Source organism: Elaeis guineensis, chromosome 12 (genome assembly GCF_000442705.2).
Source record: "Elaeis guineensis isolate ETL-2024a chromosome 12, EG11, whole genome shotgun sequence".
NCBI lineage: Eukaryota > Viridiplantae > Streptophyta > Magnoliopsida > Arecales > Arecaceae > Elaeis > Elaeis guineensis.
Window position 1 is genome coordinate 28180423 of NC_026004.2, and position 14201 is coordinate 28194623.

Here is a 14201-nt window from a genome sequence, read left to right on the forward strand (position 1 = left end):
TTTGCAGAAACTGCCCATTTCATTTCTATATTTGCAGCTGCTTAACATAATGTTCAAGTGTACATAGGCCCAAGGGCAAAAAAAAGGTGGCCCAGTGCACAAAACTCCCACCATTGCGGAGTCATGATAATTAGAGTGCACAACCTTAGCCCTGCATGTAAAGAGATTGTTTCCATGTTTCAAATCATGACACGCCCGTTATAATAGAGCAAACTTACAATTGTATCAAGGCTCTCACCCTTGGGGCAATGCAAAAGCATTTCAAAATTTTTAATCGAGGAATTTTTGTGAAAAGACAAATGGTCCAAATCTACAAGAGGGCCATTTTACAAAATCTCCATGCGATGGGTCTAGGCAAAATAGATGATGTTTAGGCTCATTATTTCTTAAAGTTGGACTAATCTTTATATTTCAAATCTTCATGGAGGTATACTAGAGGGCAAGGTTCGCTATCTTCGTATCGGACTCTATATCGATACCATCCTATTACAATGTTGGTATGCCCGACACGAAGGATGGTTCGGTGTACAGATTGTTAGTACGCCCCTTGTCTACATACTGGTTCAATATAATATGGTACGGCCGATACGCATTGATATTAATTGGTACAACAAACCTTGCTAGAGGATTCTTGGGATCCTCTTAGTTTTCTTGAAAACATTCTATAGTAATTGATGATAAAGATGATATTCAAAAAGCCTCCTCTGATTCTAACTAGTAACCTAAGATTCTAGTATATTCTATGAGAGTTTCTATGCTAAGATCATATAGAGTTTGTGTGCAGTAAGTAGAGTGGCTTACTATACATGCATTTATTCAAAAAGAATGGTGTGAGTAGGGTTGGCCGTACTACACCAAACCATCCGGTTAGGGGCAAAATGAATCGAACCATCGAAAAATCGGGATGATTCGCCCTCTTGGCTTAGAACAAAGGTTGAGCATTTGATTAAACCCACCCACCATTTGATTAAGGCTCGATCTGATTAAAAGCCCCCCATTTGATTAAACCATCCCCCTCAATAAGAAGCCCTCCTCCCCTCTCCCCCCTCCAACTTGGATCATTCAAGACACCTCTAACCCCCTCCTTGTAGCAACGCCACCAATAACTATCCTCTCTCTCCCCCCCCCCACCCAATGGTTCTCTCCATTCCTCTCTCCCTCTCTCCCTTCCTGCGAGGATTAGGGTTAGGATTTAACCCTCGACCCTCCTCTTCCTCTCTCCTTCTTCCTCTTTTTTTCTCCTTCCCCTGAAATGCATGGTACAGACTTGCACTATATTGAACGGTCATTGGCCAATACCCCCTATGGTATTGATTTGGTGAACTTACAGTGTGAGTTTTTTATTTCCTTTTATAAGTGGATGCTTCCCTTGATGATTAGATCATGAGCCAACATTCTCTTTGTTTAATGAACAATACAACCCTCATAGGGTGACCAAATAATTTGATTTCCATCAAGGTTGTCTTAGAAAGAGACTTAAGACTTAATAATGTGGCCAACCAAAGAAATGGCATGGACAAGCATCTTCTGAAGCTAATGAATGGGAATCATTTCTTTCCAAATAAAAAACAGTGAGGCTATATCACCATACTCTAGGCATGTTGATGGATCATATATGTGAGAAACTTCTAGAATAAAGCCTATCAATTCTATAATTGAAATTTGGTAGAGAACAAATCCCTTGCTGATTGGAAAGCTACTAATCAGGCTCCAAAGGACAAATCAAAACCAGATGGGCATCACATAAGTTTCTTTTGTTCATCCCATCATTTCATGGGAGGGAAGGCAAGCATAACAGGCTCTTCTATAGATTATATAATGGAACAACTTAATGCACTTTTTGGTTTGACCTTTCGAGAACAAGTTAGGAAAAAGGTATAGGTATCCATTATCATATGAAGCTGATTGGAACCCTAGATCCACCAATTCCCTCAATTGGATAGTTCAAACACTAATCCACCTCTTCCTCTTGATGTCCACTTTAATAAAGACCTGCTCAAAAAAAGACCTGCTCAAGCATCACAACAAGAGCATCTAAGGAAAAAGAAAGAAACAAAGTGAAAGAATGAGAGCAAGACAGCACATCCATTAAGACTAAATTGCTTGCTTCTTAGATCTCCAAATGAAATCCATTTACATCATGATATGGTGAGGACAATTTTGACACCAAATTATTAGTTGATGTAGTTTGTAACTCCTTAGTATTTGCTTGCAATCCTCAACATTAAGCTATAAGTTTTCTAAATGCTCCAAGTTCCAGCAATCAGTTGGAAATCCTCCAACCTCAAAAAGAGCACTAGGAAACCCAAATAGATTAATCAATCAAACAGAAGACTCCTAATTGACAAGATCTAACGAGAACCCTTACCATTAACATGAGGTAACACTACTATTATAGGTGGAGTGGTGCAATTGGATCTGCGGATCTAAAGGAATATTAAGATCCTTGGCCATAGTCAATAGGCATTGTTGTCCAGGGTCAATCCTAGGCCAATCATGAGTATAAACATACAGCAACAAAAATCACAACATAATCTTGGTAGCATCAATTTTATCTACACCTTATGTCACGAGTGAATCTAAAGTGTCATCAAGCTTGAGATCCCAAATCTTCCTTGGCTTCTCAATTCTTTAACACCTATCTCCTCGTTATCCTAGGAGTGAGCTTCTTAGGTACCATAGTTGGGGGTTGCATCAAGGCTGTCAAAGCAAATGGCTCAACCTCATCCTCACTAGTCAAATCTTTAATGAGGAACCTTTTCTCTTTGCTTAGGGCTTATTCACTGAAATTTCTTTCTTAATGGATACCAAGAATATTCTCCTGTGCATGAATGTATGCTAGCAAATATAGTACTCACCAACTAGACCTTTAATCACAAGAAGAATTGAGTTGAGAAAAATGACAGACCTGTGTAATAATGGGGGTAGTTGACATTTCCTAATATAACAAAAACCCATTCCTTGTCACCAACTTGCTCTTAAAAGGCCAAATTAGTTAGCATTAGAATACTTCACTCTTTGTTGAAGAGCTTGGCATGCTTGGCTTCCCCCTTATGAAAGGCTGAACAGAAGAAAGGTCCCCAACAATCCTGCCATTAAGTAATCTGTTTTTGGCAAATTCTTTAAATCCTCCTAACCAGTCTTCCTATTACCAAGTAACATACTCCCCAGTACAGTTTCACTATGGGATTGGTAGGCTTTATCCATAACAAAGTTTGTCATTATCTAACCCACCAGTACCCCATATGGTATGGTGAAACAGCCTCGTTCATTGCTCAAGAAGACACACTACCCACACATCAATCTCAAATGATTCTGCCAAAACGTATAGAACACCAGTGCAAATATCTTGGTTGGATGTTTTATTAAATATCCTGCTAAGACACGTTGATTGAGACCAAATGCCTGCCTAGCCATCCTATTAGAATTGTGGAGTTCAACAAGCAGAGAGATGTCAACTTGTGACTCCATCATCAAGTAAACATCCATATACAAAGGAAATAAGAAACTTGTTGGTCTCCTCAAATATTTGCATCCATATGAAGCCATTCTCCACTTGTTCCTACACATAGTTGAAGTCTGTAAGGGCATTCCTGAGAACAAGACCCTCAGGAAGAGGCCCCTACCATATCTGGAATCTGGACAACCCTAAGAGGGCTTTTGGTGACCCTTGAGTTCTAAAACATGGTCCCCAAAATGCAAATTTGTAATTCTGACCCCCGATGATTTTTTGTCCTTGAAATTTAAAAAAAAAAATGAAATGATCACCAAATCTTTGGAAATTCAACCATATGAATAAGTTTCACAGCAATCAAATATAATCATGTCTCTTGCTAATATGATTGTCATTGGGAAAAACTTGATGACATGTTTGGATCAACAGAACTTTTAACTAGGTCATAACATATTCAAGTAGTTGATAATGTGTACACTAGATCGAATGCGTTTGTCCATTGTTCATTAAATTTGATTGGAATTGAATTATGGAAAACGAATTCTGAGATATCTTGGATTATATGTAGTTGAATTAGATGTGAGTCAACCTATTCAAACTTTAGAAGTCCAATTTCATCTAAAGCATATAAAACTACAACTTGTTTCCATATTCATCTCAGCAAATCATCAGTTTTCTGAGATATAAATTTTGCAACAAAAAAATAGATCAACCAACTGGACTTTTAAAATATTATAGCCAAAGCTAAGAATGTTGATGCTTGACTTGTTATTTGGAAACCAGGCAATTACTAATTTACATATCCATCATCCTCAAAATTCTCAGATTGAAGTGTATATGTAGTTGCAAACAACAACAAAGAATTCCATATCAAATATTCTATATATAGGTATTTGGTAAGCAAACAAACATGAAAAGAATGGAGATGTAGAATAACCATTGAAAAGAAGCTTTTAGGAGAAGCAACAGGTGGATAATCCACAACTTGCTTGAGTGTAAACTTAATAACAGCTGCATCAACCTGCAAAGAAACAAGCATCAAGGACAGCATTATTCACAGGTTGAGACAATTTTCTTTGGAAACATAGATATCTGGAGGATTACATTAAATTCATTGGGTTTTACTACAATAAGCAAAAGGATTGGCATGTTTATTCTATATTGTAATTTCTGACAAAATATTGTGTTCTTCAAACACTTTAATTAGCTTCTTCCACTTTAAATTTGAAATGCCTTCTGAAATATCTATTAAGCAGTCTAAACAGAAGCCCTTATCTTGAGGCATCAATGATACAGCAAAAAATTAGATAATGACAGTAAGTCATTGATTGAGTGCATAATTATTATATTGATTTACCTTCTTGTCCAATTTTCAATCTCAATTTGACTGCATGTTTCCATGCTTGCTCCAATAACATGGGAAGAAAGTTTGGAGATAGAAAGCAATATCACAATACATGGAGTTGAGCTAGAATCCTGTCACTAGAGTTGAATTCTCAATCCTATTATAGCAAAATCAATGATGAGATCTGTATTGAAAATTACTACAGATAGACATGACTGCAACACCCAATATGCATAGACAAAAAATACAAGCTTTCCTGCATCAGAAAACAGGGAGTTTTAACGGTATGATAGAACATTTTGATTTGATATATGGTTTCAAAACATCCAAATCAATTGAATTTTGGTTTTCATAATTCATATGTTTTAAGATATTCAGATCATGATCAACAGTGAATTCTCAATTTATATGGTCTGGAATTCTGGAATATTTTTGGCACAGTCAGACAAGTTGTTTGACCTGTTCTATGACCACTTGATGAGATATCAAACATATATCCTTTTTTTATAGATTTATACACATTCTAGTTCATGATCAATGTTACTGAAACAATACACATGGGAGATGTATGCACGCATATAGGGTGGAGTCATTTTTTTGTCCAGCAAGAAAAGCAAGTTCAATGCTTGCTCCCTCTGGAAAATGCCATTCTTACCCCTCCATGTATGTGCTAGGTAGTTGTTCCCGGGACCATTTCAGTCTTTTTCTTTCTCTTGTAATACATACACCATTCTATTGCATGATGATTGCATCTATCAAAAGACTACCATGCACCAGTAGTGGAACCTCATATTTGCCATCATCCTCAGCTTGGATGGTAACTTGTCTTCTCTCCAGTCTAGATTTCAGCCTCCTAAATAGGTAGAAAGGGGTGGGATATGGCTTGTGGGTTTAAATACTGCAAGTGCTAATGAAGCAAGGAAGCAACCAAGAACATTCGAGCATAAGCAGATAGAATGGCATATGTATATATTATAAGACATGGAAGAAAGGCAAAAAAAATGACTTTTGTTTTCCAGAAGGCAAAGTACTTGTCTGGCTGACATAAATAATAACATGCAAGCATGTGAGGAGTGGGGTTGCCACAAAGGTACACATAACACCTTTCTAAAAATCTTGGAGATTCATTGATCAAAGTCAACAGCTCTGACCATGTAGATAATTTTTATCAACATCATTTAATACCACCGTTCACTATTTAAAGCATTGAAGAGAAAACATAGAGCACATCATTCACCCAAGTTTTCCAAATCTAATAATCAAAAGAAAGATTTCTAGAAACTTAAGATCTATATGTTAGAAAAGATTTTAAATTGGTTAGAGTTTTCTTTGAGGAGGGGGGGATGTCTGTCACTGTTGATGCTACAATACCATGAAAAGTGCAGGGAATATATTTCTTTTTCTAGAGTCCAATAGAGGCTGAAACAAGGCTGACAGCTTAGATGGACATTACCAGATTTTTAAGGATCTTCATTGGATTCAAATAAATGTGAGAGCATAGATTTTTACAGAAGACTCGCTTTTCAATTTTAAGAGTTCTAGATCACTTGAATGAGAAAAAAAAAAAAAACACACACACACACAAGAAGGCTCGAAGAAGGCCCTATAGCTTGGTATTGGGGAAAAAAAGGCATTGCGTGTTTGTCTCTAGTCTATGAAAGAAAAAGGATTAAAGGCCAAGTCCACCCCACCATTCCCCCTCTATCCTTCTCTGATCTCATTCTTCTCCTCTCATCTTTTCTTCTTTTCCAACTATTTTCTCCTTACTAATTTCTGTTATTACTCTTCTCATCATCTGATTCTCTGCAAACAAAAACGTGCTATTTACCTTCACCAATCACCTGATCAACCCTAGACTAGTAAACATAGGAGTGGTACCTCTAATAGCCAAAACAGTAAATTTAGACACAAATTTTATGACTGTCAAAAAATGCCTCTTCTGCTCTATTTTCTACAGGACAGCAAGTTGATTTCTAGACCCAAGCCCTTGTCTAGTCCCTTCAGCTATGCACCAGCAGACCATTCCAATTGCCAAGCGGCCCTGAATCAATGATATACTGAACGTTTGCTAAGTGAAAAGCACAAGATAGGTAGGATGAGACTTTGCAGTTAAGTCCAAAATTTGAATTCCAGAAGGCAGGCATGACAATAAAGGTCTGATCATGTAGCAACGGTAGACCACGTGTTAGCCAACCTCCATGTGTTTGGCCAAATTCTGCAGGAATATATTCTTGGTGGCTTAAATAGTTCTTTGATAACCATAATTCACAGTGGAGGGAGAATGAAGATCATATATGACCAAAAAGGCATTGTAGCCAGATCATCTCAATTATGGAGTTGGCTTTGGTAGGATACTTGGCTTCAAGAACTGAAACAAGCACAGGCATATTGGCTCTCCAAGATTTGCTGCCATCATGTTTCATGCTATTGTGATCCAAGAGCCAGATCCTACTGTTCAGATCAGAATCTTGTAAAGAGTGCTGTAGGCCTCATCCCTATATCGGGAATTTGAGATTACTTAGTGGTTAGTACCATAAGATCTAGATAGATAATGTAAAACAAACAATTCTTTGAACCTTAAGATCCAATCTGACATCTTATTCACATATTAGACCATGTAAAGAGTCCATCTTTTTAGTTCATCCGACTTCTTAAATTTCAAAATGATTTATTTATCACTGATGGGCCTCTGGCACATAGAATTATTAATCCTGTTAAGGCTTTTAACTTTTAAGAAAACAAATTTGGGAATTTGAAGAACTAAAAACAAAAGGTGAATCTCAATATTCTTTCAATCAATTGCCAGGATTATTTTTTCTTATTTCCCTATAGTAATCTACCAGTTAGTTATCTGGACCAAGAAAAAGTGCAAGAGAATTCAGTTGCAAATGCAGGGAAGAATATCTTTCAAAAAACTGTGTTATGAATAAAATGTAGGTCCTTATGAAATAGGTCTAAAGTGAGTTGGCACCCCAACTAGAAGTTTCTAGTTATTACGATTGTTGTAGGGAGGAAGGCACCTCTAATCCTACATTAATTGCGAGTCAAGAGAGACTCTGGCTTATATAGGATCGAGGTCTTCTCTTCCTAACGAGGCACCTTTTACACAGGACAAAACCATGAAGCCCAAGACGGCATGCCGACATGCTAGAGGCCATGGGCCCAAAACGGCATCTTGATATGCTAGAGGCCAAAACGGACAATACCTTGTCAAGACAGGTGCAAAGACTGACCCATCCGAGCCCCTGACCACAATATTGGCACTAGAGAAAGGGTTGCTTCCTACCCACGCACACAAAGTCTCCCTTGACTGGGAGGCTACTGCTGCAGGAAGGTACTATTAATTCCACATCGGTTGCAAGCCAAGAAAGATTCTGACTTATACGAGATCGAGACCTTCTCTTTCCTAGTGAGGCGCCTTTTGCATAGGACAAAACCGTGAGGCCCAAGACAACATCTTGACATGCTAGAGGCCATGGGCCCAAGACGGCATCCCAACATGCTAGAGGCCAAAGTAGACAATACCTTACCAAGACGGGCACAGAGACCTATCCATTTGAGCCATCAAAGCCCCTAACTACAACAATGACCGAATCTTAAAGAAAATTAATCGGTATACTCAGAGTGGTGAATTGTCATAATCAAGTCATGGCTTACCTTTTGTGTTGGAGCATAAAAACCTACTGTTACAATGCCATATAATTTTCAAATATAGGATAAGGAAGAAAATTTAGTTTCTTACTTCCAAGCAAAAGGAAAGGAGGCAATTTTACATATCAAATCCTACAATGAGGGAAATATTGGTCATCATCATAGGGACATCATACCTTTTCGAGTCAAATCAAGATGCTATATTAAGCTACATGATCACAAATAAATAAATAATGATTGGAATATTGGATAGCACATTTGTCTCACCGGGCATGCTCCACATAAGTATATGGTGGCGGACACTGGACTTCTTATGTTCATATGTGGAGGTTTTTAGTACTTTCATTCTTCTAATTTAGAATCTACTCATGTTTCCAAATTTTGACCTTTTTTAATTTTTAAAGTTTTTGAAAGGAATCAAAAAAATCATCCTATCTGTGACTCACCCCATGAAAAAATTGCTCCACCCTTAGCCCCTCTAAAATTTACAACGTGATCCTGATCTTGACAATATCAAAGCAAGTGATGAGGGCTTAGCATGAAAGAAATAATAATAACCAAGGGAAAAAACAGTCCACGACATCTCTACCCTAATTAGCTTTTTTTAATATATAGTCTTGAGAAGGTGAAGGGAAGAAAGAAAACATGTGTAACAGTACAGTAAAGACCGCAATAATCTAACGGAAATTGGACTGCAAGCAGTCAAGGAAGAAAAATAAATCAGTTATCCATACTAAATACAAGCAAAATAATGTTGATGAGAAGAAGATGATAGATGTGCTGTATATGAGAAAGGACACAAGTAATAAAAGTGATGTAGAACAGAAAGGATGAGAAAGAAGTGAGAACAAATGAAGAAAAAAAAAGGAAACATTAGAAGAAGCAAGGAGAAAAATAGATGAGAAAAACAAGCAGCTAATGAGAGAAGGAAAAGGTGTGTAGGAAGACTGCACACAACCTAGACCAAATTTTTCTGCAAATTGGTCCAAGCTGGCTCCATGCATGTCATCAGTACATGGATCTAAGGTCTCATTACTGTGTATGGAAGGTCTTCTGGTCACACTTTTAGCAGTACATCAGCGTGTTGTTTGAGGAGATTTTCTGAAGCCATAATAGTAATAACCTAATTGGCCATTGTAGATTTTGTCTGGTGATATGATGAAATTATAAACATCATGGCATTTGTAGAGTTAGAAAGAAAAAACGAAATCAACAGCTCCATAGAGCATGGTTTTCACATCTGATTTATGTTACTAATTCTTCTGTCAGTCTTTTTCTCACCTATTGTGTTTTTAAACTTGATTTGTGTTGGATGCATTGATTGTTATCACTTATACATGTTTTAAACTAGTACACACTTGAATTAAAACTAATGACAAAGGAATATTGGTCCACTAGAATCTGTCCACCGGTATATGGAACGAAACACACTAATTTTGAACCTTAGATGTATTGAACAGTAAAAGCATGTTAACAAAAGAGTTTTAGAGAAAGAGACACTGAACAAAATGTTCTCACCTTATTGAACTTCACCATGTTGCTTTAACTCGTGTAAGTTTCCAATTTACGAAAATATCGACAAATATGTGCAAAGAAATCTGAACTTACTGTTTTTAAGTCTGATCTCCAGCAAAAAACTAGGAAGCATGAATAATTCAAATCATATGCTGCATTTGTATTGGATACATATCGGATAGCTATACTTATTGGATAGTTCTGGAATTTCTCTGATACTTGTGTAAAATATTCTATTTCTCAAAGTTAAAAAACACTGAATACATCCTGGATATACTCAAGATACTTCTCTGCTACCTCCAAAAATGAGGGCAAAGGCATTTTCTTTCTTCTTTTCAATGTTAATCTTTAATGGTGAATGGTCAATTTTGTAGTATATGATGTTTATACTAAAATATGATATTAGGGTCAAAGATGACGAAATGATGAGCTTGTAAAAGTTGATGCTATTTAGTAGCACTCTATGGTTTATGGATGCTTCTGTTATATAAACAAACATACATCATGCATGGACGCATGCATGTAATAATATATGTATATTTGTATATATGTATATCCACATCATGTCATTTCCATATACAATATCTGTTTCCATGTTTCATACCCCAAAAACTTAGTTTTCTGGCTGCTGGTAAAAGTTTAACTTTGCAGAGCATGTTTACTTAAGAAAAACATGAGATAATAACGGTCAGTGTGCAAGCTATGATGCTTATAAAGGAAATACTTACATTTGGTTGAGGAAAAAAATTTGTTCTTTCAACTTTAAACTTGTATTCAGGATCTGCAAAATTATGAAAGCAATGCTAATATTATATTTGGCGCAATCATGATAATGAGCAATCACTATAAAACTAATTATATTTATAATCAATATATATTAAGAAAGATAGCTAAAATTATAAAATCTGATTTAATTTGACCGTCAATTGGGGAAGTTTTAAATTAAAGAATCAGGCTGGATCATTAAATTATATATCAATTGTCAAGTACCAGTAAATTAGTAACAATTGCTAGTCCAATTCTGTTTATTGCAAAAGATATCCAAAAAATTTTCCAAACGTCTATAAGACCCTTTTAAAGGATATGTCTCTGAAGCCACTGACAGTCACCTCTATTCTCATCTTTATACATCTTTCTTCATCATAGCAAGCACCTAAGTATGATTGTTGATGTATATTGGTGCTTGCAGAGTACCCACAGCTGACGTTACGCGTGGCAAGTACCTAATATCCATCAGCATCAACTCTATACAATGGGCTGCATGAGGGTTCCAGTACAGGTGTGGCTTCTTGAGCATCAAGTCCTCCCCTGCCTTCCTGTAGTTCGAGACATTGTACAGAGATGAGAATAGAGATGACCACTGGTAGCTTCAAGTCATAAAGGAGAATCCCTTCATCATTCATCTTTGAAGCAAGAGTGGTGGCCTTGGGTAGGAAGTCTCTTGCAGTAGTGTTGAAGGATTTCAAGGAATGATATCAGTTCTCATGAAAAAGAAACAAAGAGGCTACAAGGATTAGGGTGGAGGTGACATGAGGTCATGGAAGGAGGTAAAATACCAAAGACATCGAACTACTTCGAGAATGGAGGATAAGCTATGAAATGAATAAAAAAGCGAAAGGTTAAGGGAGGGGTAGAGCCGTAGAGGTTTCATTCAGTTGTGGGGGGGGAGGGGGGGGGGGGGTGTGACGTGGAGGAAATGGCAAAGTCATTGCAAGCTTGAAGCAAGGCCCCAAGGTTTGACCTGATGATATCGTGAAGAACTGCCACAAGCGAGTATGGGATGGGATGGCATTATTGATGGAAGCTGCCATTCAAGTCAGTTGAAGGTTGAGGAAGGTGAATAAAGGAAATCTTCCACCTATCCCCAATCTTTCAAAGGCAGTGCCATTTTATGCATTAACAGACAAATCCTAACATGGTGAGATGACTTCAAACTAGAAAGGTGTAAACAATACATTTTCAAGTCTCTAGAGGTATACAAATCAAATAAAACTTTAAATGCACTGAAAGTTACATTTCATAGTTTATATATGTTAAAAAGTCTTATCTTTCATAACAAGTCCCAAGAGGCACGACCGTACAAGAGACGCCAATATGAAGTTTAACACCAAAGTAGAAAGAAATTAAAAATAAAATCCCATTCTTATGTGGTTCAAAATGCATGCCACTGCTCCCTTGTATGATGATCAATGTGTAAAAATTCAAGTGACCCAACACCTATTTCTCGACATATCTTTTCATGGTTGAAGAAAAAGCCATATTAATATTCTTTCTCCTAACTTTACATTTTCTCATTGACTACCGGAGCTAGCAACTATCCTTCATACCTGGGCTGGCCTTATATGGTGCAAAAATTCATATTTTAAGATCCTTACAGCAAGTCATGACCCTTGTTCTAGCATCGTCCACCAGCTTTAGAGTACCAGTCATAGATCTAGGAAATCAGTTAATCATCTATTTTATATTTAACTCAGGTCCATTTTTTATGCTCTTTCTTTCATTTTCTGATCATTTAGATTTTTAGAGTTTATGAGCAGAAGGCACTCCTTGAAGAATAACTAGCTAATAAAGTAGACAATTAATCTGACGCTTACAAAGTCTTTTTTGTTCTACATGTCAAAATTCAATTATTTTTAATGTACAGTTACCCCAGTGCTAGGCTTTGCCTTGAGGTCCAATGCTTAATTTCAATGTTCCATCTCAATGATCCCCTAAATTTTGTTTATTTCTTTTATATATGCACCTTTACAAATGTTTGTACAGACTACAGAGTTAAGGTAGGAGCACATTAACTGTAATTTTTATTTTGAAAAAACACAATGAAATCAAGAGTTATTAAATAGACCACATGGCCACACCAAGAAGTTCATGACCTTCTGAGTTATAAATTAAGTGATCTTCACATAATAACAAGGAATAATACAAAGCCCAACCATGCAGTTTAAAACAAAATTTATTGACACAAGATGCAAAATGACAGCACACCTAAACTGGGAGATAATGGGATGATTTGAGAAATTTGATGTTGTGTTTAAACCTTTGGAGCAAAGTACTTACTTAGAAGTTACATCTTATGGTTTCTTATTTGGACCTATTTAAATAGCTCCAACAAGAAAATACCGAAGGCAAACACAGTTGTCCATCTAGATTATATGTTTCTTCTTGTTCTATATTACCTTTGTTAAATCAATAAGTCGTAGACTCTTAAGTCTTAACCCTAAACAACTTAGATATACTGCAAAATATTTCCTAACATTACATAAACTTAATTCTAGATATATTGTAGGAATATAAATAAGCATAACAAAGGTTTCCAATATCATCCATACTGGCCAGGTGCTGATACTATGAGCTATGGTACACCCAGATATCAACAAACTGGGCTCAAACCACTCAGATCATGCCAGATCAGGTGGATCAGGCCTAAACCAATCCCAAATTGCCTGGTAGAGAATGATATTCCTTCAAATTCCTTTTTTCCCCATCATTTGAAGGTCATAACAAGTGTAACAGAAGTATGGGGGTTATTGCAAAGAGGATTTGCAATATTGGAGCTTCAATTATCAAAAAAAAAACAAACATTAGCGGCTAGAAACAAATGCATCATTATGAAAAGGCCAAAGTAATACAAGAAGATACAACTATAGATCCAATAGCTAGAAATTGCTGGCCCCAAGCTAGCAAAACTTTAAGATTGGGATATCCTGATTTCATGTTCAACCTTTTGCCATTGTTTTTTTCTGGTCAGAAAATGTTGTATCATGCAAAGTCTATCTGCCTGGAACCCACCAAAATAAATCAGTTACGGGTTTCATTTTAGACAACCTAGGATCTGAAATTAGCACATTTTTGCCATGACTTACTGTGTTGTGTGATATTCCTAATTTTACCTTGTTAAATAGTATAATAGCAAGAGAGATAGAATAACTGTCCATCTTACTACAGGTATGTCTATTCCAATGCATTCACATTGTAAAAAATTGCTCCATAAGATGAACTGAATGCACAATGGTTTTAAGAATTGATTGGTATGGTCTCTAAGGACTCACGAACAAGCAAAACAGGGAATTATTAAGAAGCACCATGATGAATGTAATCAATAACATGCAAAATTTAGAGTATCACCTAGTGCTAAGTGCCTAATTCACGGGCTGCCGTACAAAAGTTATTGTTGTTCAAGAACATTGAAATTGTGGTTCAGCAATATGGTAAGCATATTGTCCCTTTGTTCATTTG

The 14201-nt window shown here is 36.6% G+C and overlaps 1 protein-coding gene across 3 annotated transcripts in view; it reads right to left on the bottom strand.

Annotated features, from left to right (window-relative positions):
* The window catches only part of LOC105054590 (ribosomal RNA small subunit methyltransferase, chloroplastic), a 45380-nt gene that overhangs the window by 2159 nt on the left and 29020 nt on the right, over positions 1 to 14201 (bottom strand). For all 3 annotated transcript variants that reach the window (XM_029267443.2, XM_010936133.4, XM_010936131.4), the window contains 2 exons: positions 10694 to 10746; positions 4392 to 4475 (listed from right to left, as the gene is read on the bottom strand). In XM_029267443.2, the coding sequence (XP_029123276.1) occupies positions 4392 to 4475; positions 10694 to 10746 (137 nt within the window). The remainder of the gene's footprint in view (positions 1 to 4391; positions 4476 to 10693; positions 10747 to 14201) is intronic.